Below are 12,969 nucleotides of genomic sequence, written 5' to 3'. Positions count from 1 at the left end.
CAGGTTGATTTTTGGTTACCACGTTTATAAACGATCCTTTAAAAAATTTCTATAAGAGTACTTGTTAAATGAATTTGGTGACCTGTAAGGCACCTCACCCCCCTCGTGCCCATCATTTCGTGCAAAAGGGGCCCAGCAAGTTTGTGTTCCTTTAGAGGAGAGACAGTTTGGAAAAAGACTGTCGAAACAAGAGCAGTGGACATAGATGCAAAAGCTACCTACTGTAGACGTCCATGTGGCCTCCTCCTTTCGCGGGCGGAGCCGAGTGCCAGATTCGTCCATTCATTCCATTTGACCCTCGCCAATTGGGACGGGATGGAAGCCGGGGACTGGCCGGTGGCTTCCTAGGCTTCGTATACAGCTCTAGGAAGTCGGAGGCTGAGAACCTTGTCCCTCTTTTAATTCACTCCCTGATAAGGTTGAAGGGACCTCTTGCTTAGTTAGAATTTCAGAATCATTCGCCCGATTTTGTAACGCCGTGGTTTTCGAACTGATTTCCCGCCTTGGCTGACAGTTTTCTTATTATTTCTTTGCTGACAGGTTTTTTTTGTATTTTTGGTTGTTTCGCTTTTGTTGCTTTCATACTGTAAATTGTTTTGTGGGCTACTATGCTTCTTGACCAAGATATTTATATAAGAACCATTTGATAAGTTTGATTTTAGTCAGGCTTTTACTGCGATATTTTTCTCTGATAGATCCTTTATTGGATTTTCTCATAACAGGTGCTGGCAGTGCATTGCTCAGCTACTAGAATGATTCCACAATTAAGTAAACCCATATATATATATATATATATATATATATATATATATATATATATATATATATATATATATATATATATACTGTATATATATATATATATAAAAGTGTATGTATGTATGTGTACATTCCAGCACAACTCTGAAACGCATTGAGCAATTTCAACCAAACTTGACATACTTATGACTTACTATCTGAAAAAGAATAATATGGTGGTAAGACATCACTAGCATCAAAGGGGTTGGGGGTGGGAAGGGCTTCCCTGAAACGGGGCAGGTTCTGCCCATAGACTTAGTAACTAGATAAACTCGATAAGTTTATCATACCTCCTTTCGGTAAACATATAACTTACTATCTGGAAAAGAATACTGGTGGGGTAAGACATCACTGGCACCCAAGGGGGGCCAGTTGGGAAGGTGGTGACATGTGAAAATAGCCGAAAATAGAAAGTAGTGTCTGACCCATAGTTTTTGAGGTTGCTTAGATGAATAGTCACACTGCCGATGCCCTTTAAGTCTAAGTTCGGCCCCAAAAGGAATGGAAGGGAGGGGGGAGAAGGGGTGAAATATAAAATGTCAGAAATGCTGGGCAATGTTATTGAAGCAACTATCTTAGCAGGAAAGGGAGAGAGTGAGTTTATCGGTTGCCATTCAGTTTCCCTGGGGTGAGAAGGTGAAATACAGTGTCAAAACTCCTGGGTAATGTAATTAAAGCATAATCTTAACAGGAAAGGGAAAGAGAGAGAGAGAGAGAGAGGAAGAGAGTGAGAGAGAGAGAGGGAGGGAGTAGAGGGGGTGTTAGGGAAGAGAAAGAATAACGGAGGGTTGGAGAGAGAGAGAGAGTTTATCGGTTGGTATTCAGTTTCCCGGGCAGTGTCGGGTTGGTCACCTAATGTGTGTCTGTATATATATATATATATATATATATATATATATATATATATATATATATATATATATATATATATATATATATATATTAATATATATAGCTTACAAAATGTTGTTGAATATCTAGTTCGCTTTACCTCGGAAATATGTATATATATGTGTACAGAAGGGGAATTATAATTGATAAGTGGTTCGTCACCTCACGGGCTTGAATCGTCGAACGTGAGAACCAACGACGTTCAGTGATGCGGACCACTTACCATTTAGAATTTCTGTTTGTATACATACATATACATATTATTTATTAGGTAGAGCGAATTGGGTATTAAACATCTGTAGGTGAATGCTTATGCATAAATCAAGGTGATGTGATGAAGATAACAGACCTATGTAACTTTTGCACAGTAGAACCTGGAACATCCAGTTTTCAGTTAATGAACTTCATGTTTATATATGAGTCTTGGTCACCTGTTTTTTTTATTTAATCCCTGTATCCATGATTATTTTCTCCAGGCCGTTCCAGGTCTCCATTAATGTCCTCCTCTCATCTCTTCCTCCTCTCCCTGTTTGCAGTCCAAGGCCTGCCAAACTCCTCAGCTCGCCCTTGTTTTCAGCGAAATTTCATACCCCATGAAAGTCCTCATCCCTTACGTTTCTTCGAAAACGAACATTATGTCACCACCACAAGTTGCGCCCTTCGGAATTTTCCTTGTCGCGTTCTTCCCTCCAGTTAGGCACCTCTGTAGGCTACACTCCCTCGCCTGCCTTACGGTATTCTTCACTCCCCATCTGTGTTAGTCGGCCTTGTCGCTCTGTCCATGTCGCCCTCAAGTAACAGAGACTTCCCCTTTTGCAAACCTGACATCATTCACTGTTACTGTTTGCAAAAGAAGGCAAGACTAGGAAGCAGGTCAGACTAGAAACATTAGGAAAGTGTGATTTAGGAAAGTGTGATTTTAGTTCTGCGAGATTTTATTATTTATTTTTTTAGCTTAAGGTATCTTGAAAGTGTAAATACAGTTGATTTTGAACGCATTTTCATTTAGTTTCCTGGGAATATTTGTCATAATTGCCAGTTTCAGTGGGTTGTTTTTTCTAGCGTGGCAGTAAAAATACGATGGGTATTGTAGTAAAATTCTCGTCCTGGTTGGTGTACAGTAATTATTGCCAAGATCTTTGAACTCCTAAATATGGCTTGTTTGCACACGTCAGTCACTGATAAGACTATTTATAACTCTTCTCACGAGTCGATTCCTAATGCCAGTGTTTTCATCAGTTTCACTGAGGGACCTACGAGATCAAAAGTAAATGTCGTTAAGAAGGATAAACATTACACCACTGGATGAACAATGTACTGAATGCGGTTGAATATTTGTTTATTGTAGTCGAGGTTTTTCAGAATGAGTAAGTCTGCGGAAAACAACATGAATGTTAAAGAAAATGTCACAAGTTTATAGAATGTAGACACTCGTACATGTGTACTATGTATGTATCTACATGATTATAGAAGTACTAAATCATCAGCCGACACTAGAACCTCACAACTGCTCGCGTTTTCCCACAACTCGATATGCTCAATGTATGTTCGTCATTAGCTTTCCTAAATGATGTTAGTTCTTTGGGGAAAATATCGCGTAACGTAGAATGCTATGTAGAAGACAGAGAATCTTGGGTCACGTTGGCGTGGATGGATCCTAGGATTCTTTGAAAAGGGAGAAGTTAATTATTGGAAAGAATTGTCTTCGTTCAGCCAGGGGGAAAAAGGAAGAACAACAACTAGGCTACTTGGTTTAATGATACTCTTGGCTGAACTTTCCTTTCTCGTATCGTAAAAGTTGTACATTTATAACGTGATTACTTGTGAAAAATTGTCGCTGCAGAAATATCAAGTAAGTTTTAATTTAACCAGAATAGTTACGCTGTTCGTACGGTATCTGTTGTAAGGTACGGTACGGCTGTTATTACTGTCCTGCCCCGGAATATGATAATTTTACAAAATCTGTTGTGAAGTGTTTTTACAACATCTTTTGTGAACTTATTTTATGTCAGCTTACTGACATTTAGCGATTTCTGTTTTGAAGTTCTATGATTCAGCCACTAATCTGTTTTGAAATGCGTGCCTCTCTCTCTCTCTCTCTCTCTCTCTCTCTCTCTCTCTCTCTCTCTCTCTCTCTCTCTCTCTCTTGTTGCGATGGTAAGCCGGTACCACGAAGATTTGAGTGCATCGGATCTTCGTTCGATTCTCTGAATCGGACGAGAAACCATTGGGCGCTTTCTTTTTAAAGCAATGTATGGCTGCCAAGTTGTCAATCGACACTTGCCGATTGCTGCTTGGGTGGGGAGTGAGAAATACAGAAACACACGACATAAGTGTTTATTGCTCTTCAAAATGTAGACTTAAAACGGAGAGAGTTCCGACGGGATAATCCTTACCCTTCTGGGGTGAAACCATTCATAAGTCTCTCTCTCTCTCTCTCTCTCTCTCTCTCTCTCTCTCTCTCTCTCTCTCTCTCTCTCTCTCTCTCTCTCGTGCTGCGTGATTTCCTGACATTGTTATTGTGTTAATCATATTGTGTTCTGCGCTTTAATGAATAGAATGCATTGCTGTATATAGAGAGATGGCAATATTGCTGCATAAAGCGATGACGCATACTGATGACGCGGGAAAGAGGGTGATGACGTTAGAAATGACTAATCTTTTGAGATCGGTTTTGATAATTTTTTTTTTTATATAAAAATCGCTTTTCTCTCTCCGCTGTCTTTTTCGTTAATTATTGTATTCAGTGTATTATGTGCGACGAAATAGCGTCATGGTGGCAGCGAAGGTCACCACTGCCACTTGACAATAGACAGACGATAGCACATGTGCTTAGGTATGGCTTTTGTTAAGTTGGGTACCGTAGAACCCTTGCTGGCATAAGGTTAGCTGAAACAGCAGCAAACGTTACAGTCCGAGGAAGAAAACGATCTCTTCTGCCTCCTGGATGTTACAAAAACAGAAACGGGAACTACTGGCCGGATCTGGGAGGGGGAGGGGGGGGCGGATGGCGATTTTATTGATGAAATCTCGTGGGTGATTTTCATTTTTCTTCCCGACTTTAATCTGTTCCTTGTCCCCAAGTGAATGCGATCTTGGCCAAGTTTAAACCTCGAGAAAGGCCCGAGGTAGTAGGTAGTGATTGAAATTATGGTGATTTGATAGAAAACGTGACTGCAAGGAAAAGGTAAGTGCTAGGAACTCGGTATAGCATAGAGAGAGAGAGAGAGAGAGAGAGAGAGAGAGAGAGAGAGAGAGAGAGAGAGAGAGAGAGAGAGAGAGAGAGAGCAGCATAACTATGATCCGAAGCTGGTGGTGGTATTCTTTTTAAGTGAACAAAGCGAGATGTGAATATGGTGCCTGTAAGTAATTTATCCCCGGTGAAACAGATAGGATAATGGGCTTTGGTGGATGTTTCCTGACGAAACAAAAGCACAGTTGGAGGAATGTTTTCCGAGAGAAGCGAAGGCAGACGAGGCAGCGCAGAGAAGGGCTGTTTACAAATGTTTGGAAGGGTAGAGTTGTGGCCACAGCTGACGACACTATTGATTTTTTACAAGTGGTAGCAGCCAAGTTCCAGTTCCTGCTACTTTCCTCCTCCTCCCTTGCCCACCTCCTCCTCCTCCTCCTCCTCCTCCCCCCTCCTCCTCCCCCTCTACACTCCTTTGGCTCCATCTTATGCCTTCCTCGGTTGAGTTTCATCAGTAAGGCCCTACCCCCCCCCACCCCTCCTACCACCTTGTATCTGCCCCTCCACCCCCATCCATGCCTCCCCTTCCTAACCTTCCATTTGTCATCAACAATTTATTTCTTGATTTTTTTTTTTTTGTAATAGAACCAATCCTGTATTTGTCAGACATACAGACACTATCAGCCATTATGATTCACTCTCACCTGTACATGCTCTCATATTCACGAAGTTCAATTATTATTGGATGTTGAGCAAACCTTAAACATTGGTTACCAGAAGTCTAGTTAGGGTATACTGTATGATGTTTGATAGAACAACAGTAATAATTCTCTCTCTCTCTCTCAACAGTTTTTCTTTCTTTAAGTGATCCTAGCACCAATTTGTTCTTTGTCCAGTGTTAATCTGCTTCGTGCATGCCATATGTAGGTGCAGACCCCCAAAGATGGCAAGGCACGTCTTGAATATATTAATTCATTATAAGCTGTTAATTAGATGCTCTCCTCCCTTCACTTCAAGATTCTAGCTCAGTCATTCATTCATGGTTTTTTTTTTTTTCCCCTTCACACATTGTCCTTTCACTTGTAACTTGCTTTGTAACCTTTGTTTACTTTCCTTCAGCAATCTTTGTTATTCTAGTCCCAGGTTTTTTGTCATTTTTGTTTCCGTGTTTTAATTACTCCTTTTCATTTTCTGCACTTCTCGAGTTGCGAGGGCGAGGGCTTTGTATTTAGTTCAGAAAGCCTATAGTGGATAAAATAGGGAAATTGGCTACTTGGAAATTTTAACCTGCGGCTGAATGCATGAGCAGAGAACATAAAATGAACAGAAAGTTTCGTCCATGTATACCATTTGGTGTGGCTTGGTTCTTAATCTTTTTGTTTTGCTTTTTCTGATTTTTCACTTTAGTGATGGCATTATTTTAGAGTGCTCATATTGGTGTTAATGCAACTTTACCTGTACAGTATCTCATAGTTTTTGTTGTTTCCTTGACATGAACTCACAATTTTGTATTTAAGGGAGATGACCATTGCTCAGACAGTTTATCTTAATATCTTAGGGTAATACATGAAGGTTGATCATAGTTTTGCCTCAGTATATCGGATGAATAATGCTGTATTGACAGTTGTGATTGACTGAGGTTGAAGTTGAATTTTATGTAGATGAAGGTGACCTTAGTGATTCTCTCTCTCTCTCTCTCTCTCTCTCTCTCTCTCTCTCTCTCTCTCTTTGATGCAACAGGAGGTACATGATTAATGGAGCTTTTTTATGGAAATTACTTCTGTATGAAGAAAAAATGTTGTCAGTTGGTTTTGCAAGTAGTTATTGATGAAATTAAATAATTATTGCTGTCACTGGTAGTAATTACTATTGTTGGTAATTATTACATAAATTTGTTGTATAGGGGTTTAATATCAATGGCTGAAAATAAGGAAGATCACAGAACCATACTAGTTGGAGTGGATGCAGATTTCTGTAATTTTATATAATTGAGGATAGTGTCTTCCAGCCTCTTAAATAGGTTTAAATTGACACCACTGACACCCGGAGCCAAATGTTGGAAAGATCACTTATCACGTTGACATCCTGGCTACCAGAACATCGGCACAGTATACTGGACAATTACAGAACTAATCTACAACACCCCAAAATACCCAATTTTTGACATCCTCATGACATTACTTAAACATTTGCAAAAGCAAGCTAACCGGAAAGTTTGTCATCACATTTGATTATCGTATTTCACTTCCACCCCCTCCCCATATTACTCTTAACATGAAATCATCTGACTTCCTACCCAGAACCGAAAGGGAGCAACTGGTGTACTGTACTTTGAAGTTTGGAGATTTGGATTTTACCAAAAACATTGAGCTGAATATATTTTTTGAGTGAAATGTGTAGTTTATATAACAGAATATTGATGGCTTTGGTCAGCATTGACTATCAAACTTAATTTTCAGAGGTGATTTGTAGATTTTTTTAGTATGATGTCACATTACATAACAGTCAATAATACGAAAGAAAGGGCAGTTAGGGTAATGTAATATGCTTAATCTATAATCATCTCAGCCTTTTAAGTGTAAGAAATAGTACGCTCAGGTACTTGGTTTAAGTTTGGGATACTTCTTGGAATATAGTAACCATCTCCTGGATACTGTAGGATACAATACTCTAGTAATTTGTTAATGAATGCATTCTGATTTACATGTTAACTTCATTGATAATATTAATCATTTTTAATCTTCATTTTAGGGGATATGGGAGGAGGGTATGGTGGGCGTGCTAACCTGCTGTATGGAAAGCTCTGTTCAGAGGACCAGTTGCAACAGTTGGGGGTGTCGCTGGAGCATCGTCCACCTGAGGAGCAGATATCATCCTCCCATCCTACTTCTCACCAACCTCCCCCACATGGTAAGATAATGTCTTTAGTCTGTATTTAGCGACAGGTTATCAGAACCTGTAGTTTGCATGCAGGTCATTTTTGACGTAGTTTGTTTTACACCCCTTCCTTGGTTTATTTTGTGTCATTGCAGTGCAATGAATTTGTAACTGCCATGTCAGTCAGGGCTTGAAAATTGCTTATTATAATAATAAAAGAAAGTCTTGAGTGTATTGTCCAAAAATCTGGGCTTGATCTTCATAGAACTGATCTCACTTTCTCTGCGGATGCAGAATATTGTGAGGTGTCTCTGTAGGACTTTTTACAGTCGTGCCATGTCTAAGAAATGTCTTTTAGTCCTCTGCCCCATTGTTGTACATGTAAGAAAACTACTTTGCTTTTGAATTGGTTATCAGGGCTTCATTAAATAACATGCCTAACATACTGTACATCAAACAGATATGTTCATGAAAGATGCCAATTATTGTGACGTAGTAAATGCATGGTAAATCATATTAAGAGGATTAAGTCTTTTTTTTGCTGAGAGATGACCTTTTCAGAATCTGCTTGGTGAGTTTGCGATACGTGTACTGTAGCTCTAGTCTGGTTGGCAAAAGAGAAGTGAAAAGTAGAGGAGGCAGTAACAGTTGAAAGAAAATCAGGGTTCATGGTGCCTCATTTGGTTCATTTCACAAAGTAGTGAATTGGTTTCATCTAGGTTTGGTAACCCATACCAAACAGTCTCACAGTGCATTAATTATTACTGTATTTACCACTATGAATTAATGGGGTTACCATCAAAAAGCATTGCCAATGGATTAGCATTACTGCTATGTGTTCCTTGTGCCATTTTTGCATTGGATAATCATCACCACCATGTATTAATGGTGGTATTTCTGCAGTGGGTTATCATCACCATGTATTATTGGTGTTTTTTCTGCAGTGAATCATCATTATCACATTGTGTTGATGATTTCTGCTGTGGATTATGAATCATTTTAAGATTATATTTAAAGCTGCTTGTCAGTTTGCATATGCAAAGCAGTTAGGTACCTGCGGTGCTCTTTTAGACTTGACATGCCATTTGCAAGAGAACCTTGATGAAGGTTTTAGTGCCAAGTAATTCAGATAGCTTTTTATTATAAGCTTCAGAATCATGGAGTGGGTGGATATGTTTAGGATTACTTCAAGATTTCCTTACAGGTAGGCAGCAGCAAGTTGCTGTTGATGGGCTCTTATAGTGAACCAAGACCTATTGTGTATGGAGTTCCACATGTTAATGTTCTTGGTCCACTGCTATTTATAGTGAATACAAGTAAAATGGTTGTTGGCCTGGAAAACAAGATCATTCAGTATGCCGATGATGCAACACTTGTGGATGTAGTAAAATCTCCACTTATGAGAAGTGAAGCTTCCCTCAACCTCAATTGGGACATGGACTTTATCTGGGAATGGTTGTAGTTGGTGGGGTATGAGGCTGAACTCCGGTAAAACAAAAACACTATTGATTAGCAGATCTCGTACAGATTTCCCACCCCGTCCTCCTCTTCAGGTGGATGGGACTCTACTGAATAAGCCTGAAGCTTAAACTATTCTGTGTTTTACTTTTGAGAAACATCTAATGAAAGCTTCAGCAAATGCTGCACAAAAGTTTGGTATTGTCCGTAAGGCTTCATACACTGTGCTACTGCCAGAGATTTATATCTTTTAGATGGAGTGGTTCATGGTGGTAGGTTTCTGTTTCCAAATAGTACCAGTTATGAGTTGGACCATCGACGGATGGACTCTCGTTTGTCACAGTAAGCTTGTCTGCACGTATCATCAAACCGTGGCTGTTCGTTTGTCCTGAATTTGGTGACCTTTTTATGGGCATTCCTTACTAAAATAGCCATCAGCATTTCATTTATCTTCTTTGGATCGGGATCTGGTATAGCATATGGGGTAGTGGCATCAGTACACCTCATGCATTGCAATGCTAGCATTCCTGAAGGTTCTCTGCAGCGTCCCTAGCCCCTAACTGCAACCCCTTTCATTCCTTTTACTATACTTGCATTCATATTCTCTGTCTTCCATGTTGCTTTCCACCCTCATAACAATTGTTTCATAGTGCAACTGCGAGTTTTTCCTCCTGTTACGTCTTCAAACCTTTTTACTCGGTTTCCCTTTCAGCACTACACCAGCTCTTGGCCTTTGGCCTGAATTGTATGTATCAGTTTCTGAAATATCAAGTGCTTGACAAGCTTCAGTAGATTTCAGCCAGGCCATCTTTCCAATGATGGCATTAGGAAGATACTGATTGACACCTATGTCCATCTCAATGGCACAGTGGTCTGACGTGCCCAAGTACTCACTGACCTTGGACTTGATGATAACTGGAACATCTGTGAATATGATGTCTAGTGCATTGCTAGAAGTATGCATGGGTTCTTCAATTAGCTGGACAAACTCAGATGATACACAGAAGTCAAGAGCAGACCGACCATGTTGATCTGTGGAATTTGAAATAAGCCACCAGCTGTGCTTTGCATTGCAGTCTCCACAAATAATGAATGAAGCTTTGGCTTCTGCTCCTGACTTAACTGATACCTGTATGGTTCTCATGTCTTTCGTGTCAAAAAAATAGTGGCTTGCTAGTCTGTTCTACCTCTTTTGCCATTGCAAAAGAAATGTCATAGAGAGGAATGAAGATCTATGTTGTGCAATGGCTGCCTCACCACTGAATAGTACCAACAGTTGACACTAACTTTGCCCATAGCACGTCACCAGACATGTCATCAAATGGCTTGGGCCTAACCAATTGGTTCTTAGCCACGTAAAATAAGTCTAATCCTTCGGGCCAGCCCTAGGAGAGCTGTTAATCAGCTCCTCCGTGGTCTGGTAAAACTAAGGTATACTTAACTTATGCATCTCCAAAATGAGTGCACTTCAGTGAAAAACCCTGTTATGGCACATTTTTTGTACCATTGATGTTATAACACACAAGGTAATGCATGTTATGGATGGATCTTGGTAGACAATGACATTTGAATTAATAACCAAATATTACAAAATTATACAAGTATGTTATATATTTATAAAAAATGTGAACACTCACCCAGTGGTGATCATATTGACTGCTTGTGTATGCAATACCCTCAAGCTGTGCTGGCAAAAGCAACCAGATATATCTGTGGCAAGTAGGTAAATGCAGCCTAGAAATATCTTGTTGCAATGGCTGAAAGAAATTGCATAAGGGTAACTACAATGGCCAGCCATGCCACCCTCTTCTTGAAGACAGAATTGACCAGTACTGATGGTGGATGTGGTACTTGGCACTCATTACAGTACACTGATACGAGGTGTCTCTCCTTTGGCTACTCTTGTAGCGCACACAGCAGAATTTGTGTCTGTTGGCATCACCTGTTCCAAAACTGACCTTAGTGGTGGTATCTTTGGACATCCAGAAGGATCCAAGATCCTTGGTCTTTTCTTGGGTGGTGTTTCATGTAAGAGATTGCTACTGCCTCTCTATTGAAGAAGTGGAGATATTTGCCAATCTGCTGCCACTGATTATATGTTATAACCTGTTGGGCAGTGGAATGGGTACAGTGGTCTTGAATCCAGTAGTCCTGTTCCAGAGGCATACAGCTAATCCGTATAAATATTTGCAAATATTTTTTCTCCACCCTCATCTACGCCGTACAGAAGTGTGCATATATATTTGTCTCTTACTAAAGACTTGAGGAACGCAAGATTTAGAAGGAGAGGGAGAAAGCCAAGGGGGTTGCTAGGAATGGGCACAGGCATCCCTGGGGTGGCACTAAATGGATGGACAATAAGTGTGAGGGCGATTGTGTGACCAGTTAGGCTCTTCATTCACTGTCAGATGACACTGAGCAGTGCTTTTTTTTTTTTTTTTTTTTTTCTCCACTACATGCATGCACACCAACGTGTTTAGGCAGTGACACTGATAAACTAGCCATTTTGTGGAAATACTTTAGTTGCACACTCGGTCATTATTTTCTTCAATATCATTTCCATCACTTTCACTCCTCCCTCCCACTTTTCAACCCCTGATGCTAGCACGTCCCCCATAAACACCCTTGAATTTTCTTCCATCTTTTCATGAAGTTAATCTCTCATTCACTCATCCTCAGACCCTTCCCAGTTACCATCAGATGTGCGGTATTACTTTCAGTTTCATCTTGAAAGAGGGCCTCCGAAAGCTTTTCCTGATATTCAGTAAGCAACATCATGTATTTTTCACTTGCAGAGGTAGAGACTTCAACATCCACACCCTGCATATGCATCACTTTTCCCCACGATTACCCTCACTTTTAGGGCTCTTGCACTTCACCCTGACTTTCTTCAACATGACCAGTGATATCTGGTAGTTCAAGAATAAATAATGAAAAACTCAGATCATAAATAACGTAGATGAGCACTTTTCAGGCAAGAGATGAGTGGAGATGCTTACCCTTGTACAACCATTGTCAAGTATGATCAAGATTGTAGCTTTCAAGTGCTGCTTCAGGAATTGTAAGATGGGTCACTGGGCTTTTTGCTTTACATTTCTTCATCCCTTTATAAGCAGAAGCAAAAGACATACAGATGGGGTGAAAAAAGTATGTTATTTTTAATTTAATATTTTTTTTATGACATGATGGGGATCAGCAGTACATATTGTTTTAATTTTACAAGATGTTCTAGTGGTAATCTTATTTTAATATGCCAGTAATCTGTGATGGTAACATCACATGTAGAGGCCTCCCACCAGATCAGTGACCCGTTACTGTCATTAGGGTGCTTAGAGGATGGCAGCTGGGGCACAATGTCACAATACTTTGATGACCTACTACTTCATCCCTACTGCCACCCCTGAGTCGATATATCACACCATCTAATCCATTGCCTCCTTGTTGACCTTCTATCCCCTACCAGGTTCCATCACAAGACCTCCTCATTCTTTCCTCCTCACTCATCCTTACCACGTGCCCAAACCATTTCAATCTTGACTCCTTTATAACATTAGTAATCTACTAATCTTTACTAAGCCTGCATTTCTAATTTTTTAAATTTTTACCCTCTCAGTCCTTGAGATCCCCAGAGATCCCCTTAGCATCTTCATCCCTGTTCGCCCCAGCTTCCGTTCCTCCTCCTAAATGCCCATGCTTCTGAACCATTCATTGTCACAAGTCTGATTACGGTACAGTAGATATTTATTTTTAGTTTA

General features: G+C 40.1%; 1 protein-coding gene across 3 annotated transcripts in view; it reads left to right on the top strand.

Annotated features, from left to right (window-relative positions):
- LOC136855631 (dual specificity tyrosine-phosphorylation-regulated kinase 1B-like) overlaps positions 1–12,969 on the top strand; it is a 121,327-nt gene that overhangs the window by 35,712 nt on the left and 72,646 nt on the right. For all 3 annotated transcript variants that reach the window (XM_067132790.1, XM_067132789.1, XM_067132791.1), the window contains exon 2: positions 7,631–7,789. In XM_067132790.1, coding sequence (XP_066988891.1) covers positions 7,631–7,789 — 159 coding nt within the window. The remainder of the gene's footprint in view (positions 1–7,630; positions 7,790–12,969) is intronic.

Source organism: Macrobrachium rosenbergii, chromosome 32, assembly GCF_040412425.1.
Source record: "Macrobrachium rosenbergii isolate ZJJX-2024 chromosome 32, ASM4041242v1, whole genome shotgun sequence".
In the NCBI taxonomy this organism is placed as follows: domain Eukaryota; kingdom Metazoa; phylum Arthropoda; class Malacostraca; order Decapoda; family Palaemonidae; genus Macrobrachium; species Macrobrachium rosenbergii.
This window is presented reverse-complemented; position numbering and strand designations above follow the sequence as displayed.